The 19,920-nt window shown below is 49.3% G+C and overlaps 1 protein-coding gene across 3 annotated transcripts in view; it reads right to left on the minus strand.

Annotated features, from left to right (window-relative positions):
- Nucleotides 1–19,920, minus strand: part of MMP17 (matrix metallopeptidase 17) — a 43,222-nt gene that overhangs the window by 7,358 nt on the left and 15,944 nt on the right. The window contains exons 2-7 of one of the 3 annotated variants that reach the window (XM_015275637.4): nt 11,192–11,324; nt 10,041–10,167; nt 5,560–5,843; nt 4,172–4,348; nt 3,959–4,058; nt 2,153–2,235 (exon numbers count right to left, since the gene is read on the minus strand). In XM_015275637.4, the coding sequence (XP_015131123.1) occupies nt 2,153–2,235; nt 3,959–4,058; nt 4,172–4,348; nt 5,560–5,843; nt 10,041–10,167; nt 11,192–11,324 (904 nt within the window). Of the gene's footprint in view, nt 1–2,152; nt 2,236–3,958; nt 4,059–4,171; nt 4,349–5,559; nt 5,844–10,040; nt 10,168–10,290; nt 19,426–19,920 lie in introns of those variants that run through there. The other 2 variants (XM_040648338.2, XM_046901224.1) reach the window with 2 other exon arrangements.

Genomic DNA, 19,920 nt, shown 5'->3' on the forward strand with positions numbered 1-19,920 from the left:
GTTAAAAAGAAGAGGATTCAGATTTGGTGGCCATTGTACATCGATGGAAATGCTTGTAATTAAATAAAGATGATCTCTGCATCTCTAATTAGAAACACGCGACACAAAGATAGATTTTCATTTTTTTTTTTTTTTAAAGAAATCCATCTTGATGTAATTCCTTCTCCGGTTGGTACATTTCTGAGCTCCTGAGAGCTGTGTGCTCATCGGCACAACAAGGGAAATCCCAGTGCTTTTGGCTGCACGGCCCTGTCCCAGCAGCGGGCTCAGCAGGGTGCCCCTGCAGCCAGTGAGATGCACAGCGACACTCAGGGCAGCCCTGCTGGGGGCTCGTGGCTGTTTTTTGTTGAAAACTGCCAGGAAAATAAGATGAGAAAGGTGGCATTTGAGCTAGCAATGAATTCTTAATACGACGGCCCCGCTCTGCCTGTGCTCGTGCCTTGTCACAGCCAAGCCTGCTAACCCGAGTGCTGCAGTTGGTTGGACAATATCAGCCAAAGCCAGGCACGGGGGAACGGCTGCCATCCGCATGCAGAAATATAATAAAGGAGAAACTCCCAAACCCCATGTTTGTTTAAAGAGCTTGATTTAAAACCACCCTCCAAGCTGGCAAACTGAGTAGGATTAAAGCCAAGTGCGAACTCCTGCCATCCCGAGTGTCTCGTTTTACATGGATGACGGGCTGAGGCAATTGCTTTCTTTAATACGAGGTGATTTTGATTCCAGCTGCGTACCACGTTCTCAGTACTTCAGATGCCTCTGGCAAGATAGCTGCCTGCAAACACACGCACAGGCCAAAGTTGTTCCAAAACTTCAGGAATTTGCAGTCAGGCACTGAAATCAAAGCAAACGGCATTGCTGCAGCGTGGGGCGCCCACCGCTGCCTTCAGTAGGGTAAGTCCTGGGGAGTTCGGGTTGCTGTGTCTGATGGCACTCAGCAATGCTTCTCTCCAGCCGGGGAACCAGCCGTGCCAGCTCAGAACACGATGTCCATCGGCAGATGGAGCTCAGCCCTGGGGCTCACCGCAGTCCTGCCCAGGAGGAGATGTCCCCACTCCCTGCTGCACAGCCGGGTGCTGATGGCAGGCTGAGCCCTCGGCTGCTGCTCTCCGGGGGCAGTGTGCAGCTGGCACATGCTGACACTCTGCTCTTCCAATTTGCATTTTGGCCCGCAATAAATATATCCAAAAATAGCTGCCGAGATGGATTTCTCTTTAGTTTTCCTTTTTTTTTTTTTTTTTTTTAAATCCTCTCTGCAAGACAGATATCCATTTATCCTGCATACAAGTTCTTGCCTCTCATTTTCCTGTCTTCTCCATGGCTTCTGTACAAATTCTTTGGGGGAACAGCCTCCATTTTGTGCTCCCTCAGACAATACCAAGATCTCCGGAGCTCTTAAGGGTTACAGTCAGATGGACGCTGCTCCTGATCCCTGGAGAGATGCTTCTGCGTCCCCGCTGGGTGGCTTTGGGGTCACCAAGCAGTGGCTGGGAATGGAAAGCACTGTCCACTGGGTGCTTTTCCATCAAGATGAGAAAAAAGCCCATGGAGGCCAGCACAGATAGGCTCTGTGCAGCTGAGGAGGCACCAATGGGATCCTTGTAGACAGCCGGGAACCCCGGGGACACACTGCTAGCAAGTGTTTGCTAACACGGAACCAGATGGCTCTGTAATTGTACGTGTGTTGTCTTTGAGTGATGCACAGCAAGTGGCATCGAGGAAGATGAAGTGTGGGAGGAAAGGAAAATTGAGAGCATCCAAGTGAAAAGCAAGAGAGCTCTGCTCGCTCTGCCATCCTTGGTTCGACCCATACTTCGGATCTGATGGTGCGTATGGTGTGGACATGGTGCAGAGTGGGCAGTTTTCTTCTGTCAAGAGGTGAGATTTGCACAGACATTGAAATGTGCTCAGCAGCCATCCTTGGCCATTGTGGGCTGATGAAGGGTCTCAGAGCTTTTATTTGAGCTGCAAGAATTCAGCAGCATGTTGAGCCACCTTCCTGGATCTGCAGGTCCTGCAGGACCCATAGCGTTCTACAGTCTGCAAACTCAGAGCCAGCTTATCCTGATTGCATGCTCTGGACTTTCCAATAACACCTCCACAATGTCACATGAATATCATCACAGAGCCATAGGCATGCTGGGTTACTTACCTTTGAAGAAGAAAGCCTCTCCCCTGATCTGGGCCACCGCATCAAAGTGAGTGTTACATCTGTTGGGCACATCCCGCCGCAGCCTGCACAGAGATGGCCAGGTTGGTGAGCAGGGGCTGTGCCCCAGATCCCCATTCTAGACACCCCCTCCTCACCAGCCATGTGCATGAGGATTTCCAAGGTAAACCAGGGCACTCATCAGCCTGCAGATGGCTTTGTGGAACGTGCATTCCCTGGACCAATTATTGAGCTGGTGCAGGGATGCGCTCTTCATGCGCCAGCTCTGCAAAACAGGTGGGGACAGAGGCGGTCCCGCTCCTTGGTGGCACAGCACCAGCTGTCCCAGGGCAGGACACATGAAGGGTAGGAGCCACTCAGCACATCGCCGCAGCAGCTGAGGCTCAGAAACTCAGAGCCGCATAGCAGGAAGCAGTGGAGACAAAACAGAAGGATGCAGAGGTGAGAAGATGCCACATGATATATGGCAAAAGTCACCTGGCAAGTGGCAGGCTTAGATGCTGAGCTGCCTTTAACAAGGTGGGTGGGAAAGGCACAGAGTATGAAGGACCTAAGAGCTATGGAGCCCATGTGAGGAATGATGATTGATAGAGAACAAGGAGAGGATGCTGGGAACATGCAGAGAAGAGCTGCTGTGGGTGACAGGGAAGCATAAATCTAATTTGCTGACAGAAGATCTGTGCTGCTAGCACCAGCTCAGGCACAAAGCGACAGATGTGGCAGTGAACTCCATTCACCCTCGCAGTCACACGTGGGGCAGGAGGAGGAGGTCACTGTGAACATGTTCCCAGATCCTCCAGCTGTTGCCTTGAGACCACAGCTCCTACATCAGTGGGCACCACAGTGCCATGGGTACCACACCAAGCAGGACCAGGAGGGGTGAAGAAGATGCTGAGATGGGAGGAAGTAATTGTGCAGAGGTGTTTCCTCAATATTGGATTCTTCTACATCCCTGTTACTGTGGGAATATTCCACTGTTGATGCTCTCCCTGCTGTTATCACCTCTGTGCAGGTGGGGAATTGGGGCACAGGGACATGAAGTGACCTCCTCAGGGTTGCACCCTAGATGTGCAGATCAGGGGGTGATCTGTTCAGTGTCCTTTCCTCTCATAACTGTCCTGCTGCTCTGCTAGTAATACAGTTTGGTAACTCCAGTGCTTATTAATGAGCTAGATCTGCAGCTTCCCTTAATGAGGGCATGCTGGCTGCTAAATGGCACTCTCAGTCTTAGCGGTCCCTTGCCAACTCAAAGCTTCACTTGAGTCAGGTTATTGGACCACTTGCTCCAATATTCACCCCCACAGGTACATTAGGGAGTTGTTCACTATGGAAAGATTTAGGTAAGTGATGCAGACACAAACCAGGATACCGCTGAAGAAGTCTGATTAACATTTCAGCAAGGGTGGGTTCACCTAAGGGTGATGGGGACAAATTTCCATTAACATAAGTAAAATTTCAAGTCTTAAGGAAATGCAGAGCGTTCCAAGATAACGCAGAATTTCTAGACGTGCCTTGAATTACAAGAATTACCTAAAGGATTAGCAGCAACTGTCATCTGTTGCTGCTCTTAACCACTTCAGCTGTGGGCCCCACACTGCTTAATAAGTCCAGCAGTGACTGGAAGTGACTGGGAGATGTAAGGAGGATGGGACACTGTGTGAGTGTGTTTATCAGATGACAAGAGGTCCAGAGGGGAATAGCATAGACATGATGACTAGTGGGGCTTTGCTATTACACATCATTCGCAGGAATATCAGCAACAGCTGGAAAGAACTGAACTCGACTTACGGGACTGTAGAGCGGTTCTCGGGCAGCTCTGGAAGGAGAGGATGGTCCTCAGTTTTGCTCCCTTCTGGCTTGGCTGTGGGGGACACAGATTCTCTGACTCCTGTGTGTAAAGACAAAGAAGAAGTAGAGGGACATACTTCCTCCCCACAGCCGCACTCACCCCAAAATACAGCTCAGAAACAGGCCATGGCTGGGCAAGGGACAAGGGCTTACCATAGAGCTGCCAGATTCGGACTTTATCCTCGTAGGGCAAGTCATACTTCAGAGGGTCCCCCACTGGACCTTGGTAGTAGGGCCTCATGATAGACTCTATGGCTGAGATGTGGGTCAAGCCAATGGCATGGCCAAACTCATGGACAGCAACAGCAAATAGGTCCATCCCGTGAGCATCTGGAAATACATAATTGAAATCAAACTCATTACGTGTTGGATAAACTGGAAAACAAATTTGGGAATAGGTGAAACAAGAAGAAGAAATGTTTCTCCTGTTGGAAAAAGGAAGCTGAAGTGTGACATAGGAAACGGAAAGCCAGACATCTGTTCACAGCGTGAGTGCTCAGCCCTGGACATCAGGGGGAGCTTATTTAGCAATGACACCTCCCTGATGGCTTTTTTCTCAGTCTGAGCTCTCTCTCATTCTTTCCCCAGATGTCCTCATTTGCCATCCAACTCATAGCTCCTCATATTGCACTCATACACAGATCCACCCTTCTAACAAAAGGCCCAATCTAAAAGCTCCAGATGCTTGGGTCAGATTTCGACAGGGCATAATGTCCACTTCCAAACCTACATCATCACTGCCAAAACAAAGAACCACTCCCAGGAGCCCTGTGGGGCTAACCACAGTTGGTGCATCCCTACTACCTGACTCCAGATGGTCTGGGTAAAGCACACATGCAATTGCTGGTCCTCCCTGCACAGCAGTGCCCTGTGGAGCTACACCGATGACTTCAAGTGTGGTCCTGAGAAAGTTCACAACTGCAAGTGTTGTAATGGAATGGCCGGGAAACCGACGTCTCTGCCAATCTCAGGGGAGCCCCACGTTCCAAATCAGTGATCCTGACTCCTGTGCTGTTCCTTTCTGTCCCCACAGGGCCTGAGGTGCTGGGGGATATTTTTGCTGAATTCTGCTTTTTCCTTGATGACTATTATTTACAGTGTCTGTAAACAGCCAGGGTGTTTATAACCTGTGCTGTTTTCCTCAGCACTGGGCGAGAACAAGACATATGCTTTCTGACATTTTTATGCCAAACTGACAACCTTGGGGGATATTTTTATATCATCTACCAAGCTGTTATTTTTGAATCGCTGGGGAGAACAACAGGAATGAAAGACGAAGGATGGGTAGCTGCAAGACCTTCAAAATAGAGGGCAGCCTTCTCACCATCAGGTTCACCACCTTATTCCTTGGGGGCACTGAACCTACTCCTCCACCTGAATGCTTAACAGATGGTTGCAGCCAGCAGGCACAAAATGGGCACCAATCAGTCGCTGATAATACACACGCTAATGGAAGCTACAGGGCCTCAGTGCCTGCCTCTGCCCTGTCTGTCTGCAATGCGGAGTCTGCTCTTGGCTGCAGAGCTCTCAGCCCAACCAACCTGATGACCGAAAGGTCCAGTATTCGTCATCATCAAAATGAGTGTCCCCTGCTGTGTGATGGTCTCCGGGGAAGAAAGCGTGTGCCACTGTGCCCCCAGGCCCGTCGAAGGGATAGCCGTCATTGTGATCGGCCTTGGAGAAGTCAATCTGGATGTCGGCGTTGTTGCCTGCCACCTCGTGGAAGTTGAGCGGGGTGATGTCGCTCCAGACTTTCAAGGCATAATACATCAGGGCACGAACCGTGTCGTGGCCCAGGTGGGACTCTTTGGGGAAGGTGCGAACTCTGAAAGAAAGAGGGCAACAAAGAGGGTAGGAGAGGGGCGCAAACAAGCTTCTCCAAGGGCCAGCAGGAAGAGCTGTACATGCATGAGGACACCCAGTAGAGATTTGCAGCCCCCACTTATTTCCCAGTACGCCTGCTGGAGGTAGAAAGCACACTCTGAAACCAGCACGTTGCCAGCAGTCTCTGAGACTGCAATCCATAACAAGGAGGAAGAAAGAGTGCATTTTACATAAACCTCATTCAAAACTCCTCCAACTTCTTGCCTGCAGGACACAGATTGACGGAGCACTGCGCTTGAGAAGCTCTTGCTTTGCTTCTTGGTGGAAACTAATTAGCTGAGGCTTACTGCACTACTGCACTCACCGGCACATCCTCACTTGGTTCCAGCTTTGCCTTGCCCTGGAAGAGAACCAGGTGGGAGCAGCAGTGTGCTGGCATTTGTCCTGCAGCAGAGCAATTCAAACCTCCCTTTTGTTCCGAGCTGGAATGGAAAAAGCCAGCATTTCCTGCATAACCAAACCTGGAAAAAGAATCCCTAATACTGCTGGTTTAATACAAAGGGGGAAAAGTGAAAGATGCAGTGAGGCGCATTGGCTTCAGAAAGAGTATGTTTGGATCATCTCTCATTGACAATTTGGATAAAAATTAGCACATTTCAGGAAAACTTGCTGTTGACCGAGTAATTATTGATGATAACCAATTCTGCTTGAAAATTTCTGGCCAGCTCTACCCCAGTAGAAAATAGCCCCCATGTAGAAAATACCAGAATAAAGTATGGGCACTTTATTTCTCGTGTACCAGCACACCAACCAAAGTGTTCATGAAATATTCATGGCTTGACAGATTTTAAAAGCTGAAGCAACAATTATGATCACCTCACTGCCCTCCTGCATAATATAGTTGGGAGAACATCGCTCAGTACGAGACCACTCCCTGGCCTCAGAGTGCAGCGATGACCTGAACTAAACCCCTAGAGGTAATTACAGGTGTCAGAAAGGGATGTCATGGCACTCAGCTCTTCCTATGAATAGTGATTTGGGTATTGGGAGGCACTGAAGTGAAGGGAATAGGAACGACTCATTGGCTGAGGTTGGATGCTCCGACTTTCACACATTTCTTTCAAATCCCGTGCCCACGGAGCCGCGGCCCAATGTGGGTATAACCTCCCAGCCCGGTCAAAGTTGCAAAAAAAGAGCAAAAATTGAACCATGCCTCTGCTGTCTCTATGCAAAGAGAGAACTTCGGTAGCAAAGTAAATCTGTGTGCACGTATGCGGCATCAGATAATCACAGGACCTCAAAAAAAAGACATACAGAATGGAGACAGAACAGTGCCAAATTAGGAAAGACCCTTTTCAGGCAAGTTTTTATGTATGGAAGAGACTATCCATCATCGAATGCAGGGCAGGTTCCCCCCAATACCACAGAACACAGTCGGTATTGCTGTGATTAAAAGCATCATTGTGAACCTCCACAATACAAAAAAGGTCACCTCATTTCCAGATATTCCTTAACCGAGCATCTTCATCTTCTGAAAGAATTCTCTGGACTTAAGCAAAGCCCTTTGTTGCTTTTATGTCCATTGAACAAGTAATTACATGCACAAAGCACACCCTGCTTATCGCAGGAATTAAGCCATCCCAAGAATTAAGCCATCCCCTCCAAGATGGGGGTGCCCAGGACTCAGGTTTTTTGTCACTATCTGTTCTTTCCTCCTCAAGCACTGCTCAACCTTCTGCAGCTGTAGAATAAGGATAAAAAACCTGATCTCCCTGCTAATAGGACAGCGGATGGAAAGCCCTGTCTAAATAGACAAACATTATTAATATTCATTCCAATCTCTGACTCCAGAAACATTAGATTAAAGCAGAAACAGGATCAACGCTTGCTCTGCTTCTTATGAAAGGTCCTGCCCCCCTGAGCTGACCCAGTTCTATTAGCATGCCACAGGTGTAAATGAACACCCCCCATCCTTCAGTCATTACCACTGTTATTTTTCAAGAGAATCCCATCAGGGTTTTCAGTTCAGCATCTGATCTGATTGCAGAAGCTCTGCTAATTGCTTGCAATGAGATTAGGAGAAAACTATTATAGCGACAAGATGTTTGTTGGCATTACGTTACCCACTTCCACTGAACAGAAGGCACGTTTCCAGCACAATGCAGATGCACACAGGGATAAATAAGCTCCCTCCCACCTTGATTATTATTATTATTTGTAGTAAATGGAGCTTAGGTACCCAGTGGAGAGCAGTTCTCCTTCTTCTTGGATGTTAACCCCGCTGAGACTCCCCTTTAAGAGCACCAGACTCGGGTAAAAGCCTAATTTGAGTAATTGGAGAGTAACTTCTTTCCTCCAGATAGCCCCCAAGCCACCAGGAAGGGTCCAGCGTGATGGGGTGGGCGAGCCAGAGCACCAGCCCCTTTGGAGAAGTAGCCCCTTCCCTGCTGGGGCTGCAGGCTCCTGCTGGGAACGGCCCCAGCTGCTGCCAGTCACGTGCTCCCTGGGTGCCCTTCTTCCTCAGTTCCATCTCAAAGTGATTTGGGTCCATGCAGGTGAATTAGCAGAGGTCAGAGAGGGCTGCTCCAGCTGGCTGCTGCAGAGAGCCAACCACGGTGGCCATTTTGATTTCTGGGTTCCTCTTTGGGTTTTATCCTCAGAAAGGCAAAAGCGAAAGAGTATTAGCGACGTACGAGAAATCAATTGCTGGTTAATGAAAGCACTCCTTCATGTTGTGCAGCCCTGATACTACAGAGAACTAAAATAAATGCTGATCACTACTGAGCACCGCAGGCCATGGATTGCCTGATAAACCCACATTGATTTTTCTGAGGGGAGAGGAGGGGACAATTGATGGTGCCACAGCTGCAGTACACAGCTGGTGTTACCCATGGCACCCCAGTGTGACGTGGGGCACATCACAGGCGTCACCTGCCTGTGCTCAGGGGTGAAAAGAAGAATCCTGAGCAACCTGCATGGCTGCAAGATGCTGTGTGCAGGGCAGTGCCTTCTTCACTGCTCCGTGTGCCTGTCCTGAGAGCATCCTTCAGTACAGCTTTGCTGAAAGCTTTATCCCCACCTCACAGCTCTTCGTGTTTGCTTCTTCACCTTTTAAATGCAAGGTGTAATAGTTTGGGTTTGTTTGATTTTTTTTCTGTTTTTAAAACTTCAGTCAATATGTAAAAGGTAAGCACGTAAAACTTTATGTCTCTATTGGCAGATTTTCATGGCAGTTTCAAAACAGCTATTTTAATCTCAAGTGTTGGGTGTAAATACAACGCTGGAGTTTCCACACTGCTATAGCCTTCTCTTGGCTTATACAGCCCTCAGCCATAAAATACAGCTCTTTCTTGAATGAGAGCCAAGATTCTGAGAAGGATGAAAGGAAAAAAATGCAGAAATAAGTTTGTCAGGAGATGGAATTTTTATACCAGGCATATAACATCGTCTCAAACCTAAGGGCTTTTTTTATGGCAGCGCATGCAGCAGTCCCATAGCAGGGCTGGGGGTTTCCTGGGGCTGTGCACACCAGAAGAGCCCAACCCCTGGGATGGCCACATTTGTCAGCAGTGACCGCCAAGCTGGGATTTGTCACTGTGCTGGGAGGTGGACTCGCTCCAGGCGCTACTTCAGGATCAAAAGGAAGTTTATTATTAGTAGGGAGGCCTCGCCATGCCATGCACGTGGGTTTGCAGGACCTGAGGGCATCCAGCTCTCTCCAGTGGTTCTTGGGAGAGCATTCACAGCCACACATGGGCTTTTAGGGTGGAAACACGGGTCCCAAAGAGCACAGGTCTTGGTGGGACAAGGAGAAGGAGTTATTCATTTCCAGACCCTCACCTGCAGCCTGGCTCCAGGGTCAGACCTCAACCTTTGTGTTTTGTGGGTCAGCAGACACACACATTGCTCCATGGCTCTAGGGGAAATATATTCTCCCATGGCATGGACTAGAAGAAAGGGATTAGATGCCTCCATTACCCCAAAAAATGCTCCTGGCGCTTGGACTCAGGTGATAAGACCAAGAGAAAAAGACATATTTGTGCCAAACCAAATCTGTGACAGCTGCTGGAGAGGGTGCAAAGCTCCAATGAGCTCATGAGAAATTACACTGCAATGCAGCAAAAAACTAGCAAAAAGCCTCTGCTGGCCTGTGGTCATGCAGATCTGCCGTTCTGCGGCCAATGGTTGGAGCTCCTACCTCCAGGACAGGTTCCTCTTGTTCCACTTGGTCACAGCCTGCGTGTGCCGCTTCCTCCTGGCTGCCGGGCCAGCCATGTCGGGCAGGGAGCAGCGAGGGGTCTTCATCAGCTCCAGCGTGGCCTCGTCTGGTGGTGGAGAAAAGGGAAAAGATGAGTGTAACAGGAAAGCTGCAGCTATGGGGTGAGAAATACCACAGCAGCCACCTCCACTGGTGGCAGTGACTGGGGCCATAACCCGAGCCCACTCACGAGCCCTGTTTCCAGCACCCCTTCCCATGCAGCAAACACAGTTGCAACAGAAAGCACGGCTCTGCTCCTGGGCCTCCTGCAGCCTGCGAGAGGGCGGAGGAGAACTAATTGCAAGTGCTTAATTAGGAGCAGAGGGGAAAGTCTCGGTGCTGCTGAGATGGGGACGTGGGCAGCAGCTGCTCAAGTGGCACCGGCTGCTCCAAGGGCTGTGCATCTGCTCGCTAATTGTCTCCTTGAACGGCGGCAGTGCAGTTGGCAGCGGGAGGTCATGGCCACGTCCGGGCTGCAACGTGCAGAGACAACGGCAGCCCGAGGGTGAACAGGGAACCATTCACCACTGGGATAAAGCTGGCTTTTTGCTGTCCTCAATGAGGGCATTGAGAGGGTGGCCCCACCACACTGGGCAGCTCCCACCAGGCTTTGGGCCGCTCCGTCCTGGGCGGATGTGGTCACCCCCACTGGTGGCTGAGCCATCGTCCTCCTCTGCGCCGTGCTCTGCTGGAGGGGAAATCAAATGGCTCCCTACTCACATTCAGAAGTTCAATCGGAATTTGTGTTCCATTCAAATTGAGGCTGCAATTAAAGCTTTGAACAGAACAACCTACCAGCCTTAGTTTCTCTGTCTCTTTTCTTTCTGAGCACATCAAGAGCTATTTTAAGCTATTTTGAGCACGACAGTAACCCCAAGGGTGTGTGGGTCTGGTGAAATAATTGCTTGCCTCAGGTTGCTGAAAGCACAAGGCAACAAAGCACCTGAGCCATGTAATTACACTTCCAGCTGCAAACAGGGCCGTCTGTCAGCCACGTGTTGGTTCCTGGGGATAGTGCTGCTCTGCATCACGGTAGCTCCCAGCCCCTCTCCTCCATCCCCATTCCACCCACCCCCGTGTCACCCACTGACCGAGAACCCCCGTTGCCTCCAGCCCCCCAAAGCGCTGCATGGCCGTGATGGCTTTGGTCAGCTCCTCCTGCGTCTGCAGCTGTCCTGTGATGGGATCCGGAGGAGGCAGATACCCAAATTTCGTCAGCCAGTCCTGTGACATAAAGGAAGGAGGATGAGAACGGGGAAGGATTGAAACACATACGTAGAGAGGGAAGTGTTGAGAGTCCTGCCCATTCTGCTTGGAAATGCCATTCCCATTTACACGTTTACAGCCGGCTTCCCTATTGAACAGCATGGTTCCTGCTAACAAATGAAGGTGTCACGAGGGGTCTGTATACATTGCTTAAGCAGTGAGACCTGGTGACCTTCATACATTCCGGTGCTGACATCTCATTTTCCCATCTGTCTGCAGTGCATCCCCATTAGTGGCAGCAGCAGGACCCTGCCCCACAGGGTCATCCTATTGCCTTTTATTCACTGGCAGCGCTCAGGGGAAACCTGCTGCTGGGATGAGAAAGGAGAGGGGATGAGAGCATCCCTGTGGGAGCAGGACAGGGCCGCCACTGCTCATGAGCCAGCACCTGCTCTGAAGTTCCCTCAGGGCAGCTCAGGGGCTGTGGTTAAAGAGCTTCCCCTTGAACTTTAGCAGGATTTTGGTTGGAAACAAGCTTAACCACAAAGCCCTAAAAGTGAGGACAGCCCTCAAATTGGAGACAGCCGATTGGAAACTGAGATTCATGGAGATCAAAGTGAACCAATGCTCATGGGAGAAAATTAACATCTACCCCATCCCAAGGCTGGAGCCCGATTCCTACTGAAGCCACAGGGATGTCCCCAGAGCCTGTCATTCACAACCTGAACAACAGTAGCACCCCCACAACCCAGTGGGTGTGGGTGAAGCAAAGAGCGCTGAAGCCCATGCAATGCCCACACATTCAGCCATTCACTGCCTCTCACCATCACACTGCCACAAGTGCCTCGTTAAAATGCCACTATTCAATAGGAATTCGTCTTTCAAGAGACAGCACGCTTTTATGAGGAACTTTCTCTTCCTCTTTTCAGCCTAGAACTGATGAAAATAATGCCATAAATCTCCTTCCTACAACTGCTTTTTAAACGTCTGGTCAATTATCCTCCTAAATCCTTCCTTGCCTTCCTACTCGTTGGTATCTCCACCTCGGCAGAGGGATGGGCACAGAATAACACAATATGCCAAGAACGCCATAAATGCCTGCCCTCTATTTTCTTTATCTATATCAAAGAAACATTGATCCATTGAACCTCTTGAAGACTGATATTGATCTTGGCTTCCGCCACAGTCAATACACCACAAATTTATGGTAGTTAGATCAGTGCCAGGAGTCTGTATCTGCTTGTCACTAAAATTGGAGACTCTCGTCTCAACTTTGCCTACAAGAGCCATCCCAAATGCAACAGAGCACCCAGCCCTGCTTTGGCACCTCCTGGCAGGGCACACATAGCGTTGAACCTCAGCATCCCATGTTTGCTCGGGCAGAACATTTCTTTAGGGAAAAAGCAGTTGGACTTGGAGATGAGAAAGACCAGCAGGGACTGTCCAGCTAATTATGTGTGCCCTGTGAAAGCTTCTCACATCTTTCTGCATCCTTAGTGAGGACATTAGCTAAACTCATGAACTTTCATAAATGGAAAATATGAAAACATCTTCCACTGAGATAACTTCAACATATTCACTACTTACTTCGGCCTTTTTTTTTTTTTTTAACATTAAAAAAGATCTTTTTTTCCAACTCTCATTACCTTAAAATGTTTAATGAAGCAGTGATTTGAGCAGAATGCTAAAATTCTTTAAACATATTCCTTGCCTGAGTTGACACGATAAAAACTTCTCCTTAAAAATGTGCTGAGTTGAACGAATTGACCTAATTCCATGAGAGACAGCTTCAGCAACTCTGTGTTTTCAAGAGGGAAAAAAATGCTTCTCCAGAAGGTTCAGACTGGGGGGATAACTCCAGCTCCAAAGCAAGGTGGGATCAAGCAAGCAGCAGACACAGCCATGGTATCATCCCAGATGGGGATGTGTACCTTATGGGGCAGGTGGTGCCCTGGGTGAGTGTCCTACCTGCAGCAAAGTGACACTGCTCCTTTGAAAAGCTGCCTCAATGGTGATGCAACAGCATGTCTGTTTCCTTGTGTCCTTGGCTAAATGTAAGCAGAACCACTTTTTTCTCATCTGGGTCCTCCACGTTGCTGTGGCATAATAGGAAAAAGCATGCTTCATGCCTAAAGTGGGGCATGCCTTCATGCCCCACGGTTAGCAGAAGCTGAAACTATGGAATTTTTAAATATATATATACATTTTTTCAGAAAGCACAGATTTGGGAAAAACACTCCTGAAGTCTTCTTATGCTCTGCAGACAAGACCTGGTGCAATTATGGACTTCTTTGCTGCTCAGGCACTTTGAACTGAATGCCAGGCAGTGAGGCTGCTGTGGAAGCATCCAGGGATAAGGGCTCTCCAGGGCTGTAGAAAAATGCTGGCTCTGGCAGCAATGAAGTCTCAGTATCACTTATACAGAGCCAATTTTCAGATTAAAATGGCAATTTCATTTCTTTCGTACCTCCATTTCCTTTTTATCAGTACCCCTTTGTCCTAGAACCTACTTACCTGCTTCATTTTGAAATAGATGTAGATTTTGTCCCTCTTTTATGGAAGATTTATGAGCTCAGTAAGTTCGCTTTTACAAATATTAATATTATATAAGCTGATGGGCTCACTCAACTGCCACAGGCAAAAAAAAGGAAAAAGACACAATCAGCAAATTTTCTTCTAGAAGAGTTCTTCTTAAGGGTCATAGGTTGATGTTGACAAGAAGACAAAAGAGTTCAGGATAATGAGGAGAGCACAAACAGGATAAACAGCAAAATCAGGACAAAGAAAAAAACTCTGCCCAAGCCAGTTCCACACTTCAGCTCTTGTGTTACGCTTCTAAAGCCCAGCCAAAAATGAATCAGGGCCTTGGAAGAGTGAGATACAGCAATGCTGCCCATGGGATGCTGCCAGCGTCACATTGCGCAGGGGATGAAGAGCCAAACCAAAGTTAATGGCCCAGATCACCAAAATAAAGCTACAACTCAAACATCCGGAACTAATTTCCAAATTACATTTTGCTTTATCTCTGTTCCTACCGTTAAATAGGCTGGAAGCATTTAAAACAACAACAACAACAAAATCTCCACCACGGAAAGCTAGGTTAAAGGCAAGTGACTTTGGTCCGCTTTGGTTTTCCTTCTGAGTTTTCAGTGGTTTACAGTATTCAAATTTTACAGTAATTTTCATGCGATCAACAACTGAAGGAACAGCCCATTAATTAGAGCACCGCATATGGTGCTGTGATACTCCAAGGAGCGTGCTCCTGTGATGCAACAGCCTCCAGGCCACGCAAAGCCAATAATTTTCTTCCAAAGGTTGACATGTACCTCTCTAATGAGCTATTGTATGCACGTAATCAGCTGATTAATTCATTAGGAGAAAAACTGCCGTTTGGATTAGAACCAGCATTCCGGTCACCGTCACCTTTGAACCACAGGAAGAGTTTCATTAGCTCATGCTGGAGGAGCTGGTTGCATCCAAACAGCTCTTTAATTGGCTGTGCACAGCATCCAGGGTGGAAGTTAATGCAGCTGCTGCCCATGCCCTCTCCCTCCCTTCACTTTAAGAGCTCACTCAGGTTAACAACAGCGACACTGCAAAAGGCCACAGCCTCCATCTGCAGACAGCGGGCTGCTTGGCCAGGTCTGCAGCAGACAAATTGCATCACGTGGTGACATCAGACGTGGGACATCCAGGTTGCTAAGGAGTATGGAGGAGAGCAGCTCTGATCCCCGGGAACCAGCCTGGCTGCAAACCAGACCACCCACTCTCAGGGCTGTGTTGCCACTCTCTTGCACGTTCATGAGACCAGACCATCAGGGCTTGGAAGCCAGCATCCCCCAGATGCAATGCTATACACGGTATTGGCATCCCTTTGGCTGGACACATCCTGAGCACCATCCCAGAAACCCAGAGGTAATCAAGGGATGCTGCAGAAGAAGATATAAATCCTCTGCGGACCAAACAAACCGTGTTTTCAGCTTCTTTGAACTGAAGATCAAAGAATCGATTCCCATCCATACAAGGCAGGCAGAAGAGGGGAGCAGTGTTTACCAGAGCTGGTTTGTGTTTCTTTCCAGAGAACGAAAAACTGACAGAACATTAAGAAAAAAAATGCAGCTACTTCTGTATTTTCAATATGAAAGTGTGTTTCCCTTTGCAAAGCTTTAAGACACCGGGCTTTTTGGACCGTTTTCAATCACCAGAGGTTTTTCATCACGTCCCAAAAATTTCCATGCAAAGGCAAGGAATGATGAAACATTTTGTGTAATTAAAACTCCACGGGACGTCAAAAAAGGAGTTTCAATGGGAATAGAAATAGAGGATTTTTTTTTAATCAAATAGTTTTGCGTAGCGCTGCCTGTCACGGCGAAACATCCTCGCTGTCAGTTGGTTATTTGGAAAGGAAAAGAGGAAAATACAACAGCCCATGGAGCTGCGGTGGGATGCCAGGCAAATGGCCGAATCAGTGTTCTTTTCTCTTGCTACAGAAACAACTCCAAACCATGCAAGCTGTTGGGTAACATCATCTGTGAAGGGAGCCCTGCTCCTGCGCAGCCAGAGCCGGTGTGTGGTCGGTGCAGCCAGTGGGACATCAGCTTGTCCCTGCACCAGGCAGCCCTGAGCTGCCCCGTAGGTGAGGCTGCATCAAACCCAACCCCTGATCCAGCGCAGAGTTAAATGAAACGTTGCCAGCTGCAGTTCTTCCAGCATTTGGGAACCCAGGAGGAGTCCCCTCCCCGTGTGCCTGGCCGCCATCCACACGTAACCAGGGGAGAGCTCTCCCTGCTCTGCACAGGGCAATAAATCAAGGCATGAGGTTGCCTTGTCCCTGAAATCTCTGTATGAAGGAAAATCCAGGCCAAGACTTTTCAAATCCAGGGATTTCTGGGCACAGGACACAGAACGTCCATGCTTTCCTGGACGGATTTGCACGAGAATCAGTGGAGTGGGGAGCAGCCAGCGGGGAGCAGAGCCAGCTGGAAGGTGCTCCTTGGGAAACATCTGCTGGGGATGCACCATGGGAGCAGGAGCTCGTCTCCTCCCTGTGCTGCTCCTCCCTTCTGCCCCACGCACCAGGAGATGGTAGGGACCAGCTGCTGCCCCCTGCCCATGGGGACCCAACCCCCCAGGAGCCTCCACCCCGGGAGCCAAGACCGCAGTTCTGCCATGGTGGCCCTCCTTGGATCATCTCCACACACAGCTGTTGGGACGTCTCATGAACAGCTCCAAACCTCCTGAGGAATTGGTGCTTGGCCGCTGACATCACTGCGGCAGATTGCACAGAGAAGTCTCAAGTGCTCCCCACCCTCCAGCTGGACTGGGACCAAGATGAGCAAGAGAGCGATGAATTATTTTAAAAGAAGAATAAATTGCTCTTCAGCAAAGTGAGGATACGCAGCAAGGCTGTCCTATGGGGTGATTTCAGAGGTCCTGTTACTGCTTAACGAGTCTGTCCGTCTCATCGGACCCAAACTGCACGTTTGCTGGCAGTACGTAAGGAAAGTCAATGGTGCATTGCGAGTGCAGTGGTGTTCATCTGTATTCGCCGCTGGTCTCAGCGAGATGAGCTCCTACTCTTTTGGTTTCAGTCATTAAACAGACCACGTCTGGTAGCTAACTGAACAGACCGTTATACATCAAAACAAATCTCTCCCTCCTTCCATTTATTGTACCTTTGACCAGGACGGAGTCTCCTCCAGGATGGACTCCAGAGCTCACTTTCTGCAGCACGACCACCGACACCAGTTTGCTTTGGCCATCCACATGCTCACACCCAGCCTCCATCCCAGGCCCCAGAGTTGAACTTCCAGCACAGTTTTACTATATCTCCATTTACAGGAGCCACCAACATTTCCCCTCTGTAAATCCGCCCAGTCGCACAGCCCTGCTCCATTCACCAGCTGTAAGATCGGTGCTTTTTTGCTGCCCACTTCCTTCCTGCTCGGTTGCTTTGGTTTTCAAGATAACCTCAGGACACAGACTGCCTGTTTAAATATGCTCACGGTGTGGCTCGGTTTTCTTCTTGAGAGATTGCAGAAATTCTGTCGTTCTCCACAGAGTGGGAATTCAAAAGCTCTTATGGCCGTGCTGTGTGTGAGGTCTGATGCACGGGCTGTCGCTGTGTTTGCCTCAGCAGCCCTCACATTGGGGCTTAGTTGTGCCTTCCCGTGTCATTTTTAGCAACAAAAGTATCACAACATTAAGAAATCAATAAATCAGAAGCTTTGCTGGGGTGTGAAATAGAGCATCCATTTGGGAGGGAATTAAGCTCACTCATGTCTCTTGTCCCTGGATCTGTTTCTGTAGGAGAAACCACATTTGCTACCTGGATGGCTTTGTTGCTTCCGCAAGCCCTTTAAAACAGCAGTATTACAATGAGCTCCCCTTGTTGACAGGATCTTTCTATTAGCTGTACAAGTGTCTTGAGCAATTATTGATGCTGTGGGCAACTGCTGAACAAAAACGAAAGAGCCTCCTGTTCAGGAGTGAGGCTATTAAATCAAAGGGAAGCAGCAGCACGACAGTCCGTGGGTGACCATCCCTATGGTGGAAAGAGCAGGAACTCCTCAGGAGTACTCCAGGAGCAGCCATGGGCTGGAGGGGCTGTAAGAAACTGCCCTCCAAGCGCAAGGAGATGAAAACGGCTCCCGGATCGCTATGGGATGTTGGGCAAATTGCAAACCATGACAAACATACAGGAATGTATTAAAACAAACTACCTGAAGTGAATAACGTAGGCTGCTCTCAGCAGCCCAGCGCACTTCCCCGTGGCTACAGAGCCTCTGCTTCTGGTGAGAACTCGTGTTATTGTGACCTTGGACCAAAGCAGTTCTGCAGAAAGCAGCCAGAGCAAAGCAGGAACAGACAAACACGCACCTCCTACACCTCCTCCAAGAGATTAAACTCACAGAGTTCCCGACTTTGGCAAACAAGCCAAACCCTGCCACGGGGAGCTCGCTTTTAGCAGCACCAGAACCAGGGGTCAGTTAAGCAGAGGCTGTTTGGGGCGCTCAGGACCATCTCCATGCTGTTGTGCAGGGCTGAAGTCGGTCACTTATGTTACATCCCTCGTGCAAATCAGGACAGAAGGCAAAAGCAATTCTTGTGCTCCTAAAACCAAAGAGGGCACTGTGGGCCCAGTCTTGGCCGGGCACTGAGCGCAAATGACAACGAGCATCACACGTAAGCAGCAATGTCCATAATGAGGTGCCTCTGCTCCTGGCTCCAGCAGGAGCAGCAAGAAGGCCCCGAGGTGCCGCAGTGAGCAAAGGCAGCGGCAGAGCAGCATGTCAGTCATCCTGCAGAGCGATGCTTTATGCACAGCCAGCCTCTGGATGCAGATAATAAATAATATTTCAGTGGCTTTTAATGTTCCCTTGAAGAACACAGGTACAAAATATTGTTGTGACTCATGCCTATTTGAACGGACGGGGCACTCAGGAGCTGTGTGCTGAAGGACAAACCACGCTGCTGTGCCCTGTGCAGTTTGGGATGCTGTTCCCCAGGGATGCCCTGACTGCTCCTGAGAAACCTTTGTGGGACGAGGGGCGAACCAAAGCCCTGACACACAGCTGAGCCCTCTCCCAACATGACAGCAATCTGTGCCATCCCAGCCCTGTGCAACACCATGGATCACTTCTGATGGCAGTGACAGCGATAACCCCATTTGCTGCCGCCCTACTCGTGCCAACGTGCAAATTAAAGCCGGTGCCTGTGATTTTATGCTCCAGGCTTGTGACAAATGAGCCTGCTTCCCCCGTCCTCCTGCCTGCATCTCCACACACCCCCTTCCCAGCATGGCTGGAAATTGGCGCGTTTATGCACAGAGATCATCTCTCTCCCGCTGTGCGGTAAATGATGAAATGAAAAGATTATAAAACTTACATATTTGAAAAGACTTTTATGGGAAAATATCCCCAATTTTCTGTGGCCTCTCCATGGCGCTGATACAGCCCGACACAGCCAGAGGCATCCTTCACCTGTCTGCCCACAAACAGCCAGATTTCACACACCTATTAGATCTGTTGCAGTGGCAGACAGATACTGAGATGAAGGGGTCTGGTTTTCCCAGCAGTGCCCCACACTGTGACGGAGCTAAGAAGACCCTGGTGCAGGTGAATGGCCCTGGTGCACTGCTGAGCTTTATGGGGAAATCCATCTCCCAGCCCCTCCCCAGCCCCATTCTGGCAATAGGGGTAACACCTGACACCAATCAAAGTCATCACACAGAGAGTTCTTTTGCATTCCTCTGTGAATGTGAAAGGCGGAGACACTCCTGGAACAACCCTCCAACAGGCCAAAGCAGAAATCCCATCTGCTAAATTGCATACATTTAATCACACCAGCGTTGTTTTGCCCTTTTCTTCCTTCCCCCTTCTTCTTTTTTTAAGGATCATATATTTTCTCTGCCTGGGCTCCGTGACACAAGTGCTGTCATCATGTTTGATTGAAGGTGTCATGGTGGCCATCTGCACCCCGCCAGGCACAGCGTGCCCCTGCATGCTGAGGAGCTGCTGGATGGATCATGTCCTGTTTGTGAGCTGTATGGAAGGCAGTTGTCAGGACCACTGCCTGCTGCCCTATGCACCACAAGGGTGGAATCACCTTCTGC

The sequence above is a fragment of the Gallus gallus genome, chromosome 15 (assembly GCF_016699485.2).
Source record: "Gallus gallus isolate bGalGal1 chromosome 15, bGalGal1.mat.broiler.GRCg7b, whole genome shotgun sequence".
Taxonomy (NCBI): Eukaryota; Metazoa; Chordata; class Aves; order Galliformes; family Phasianidae; genus Gallus; species Gallus gallus.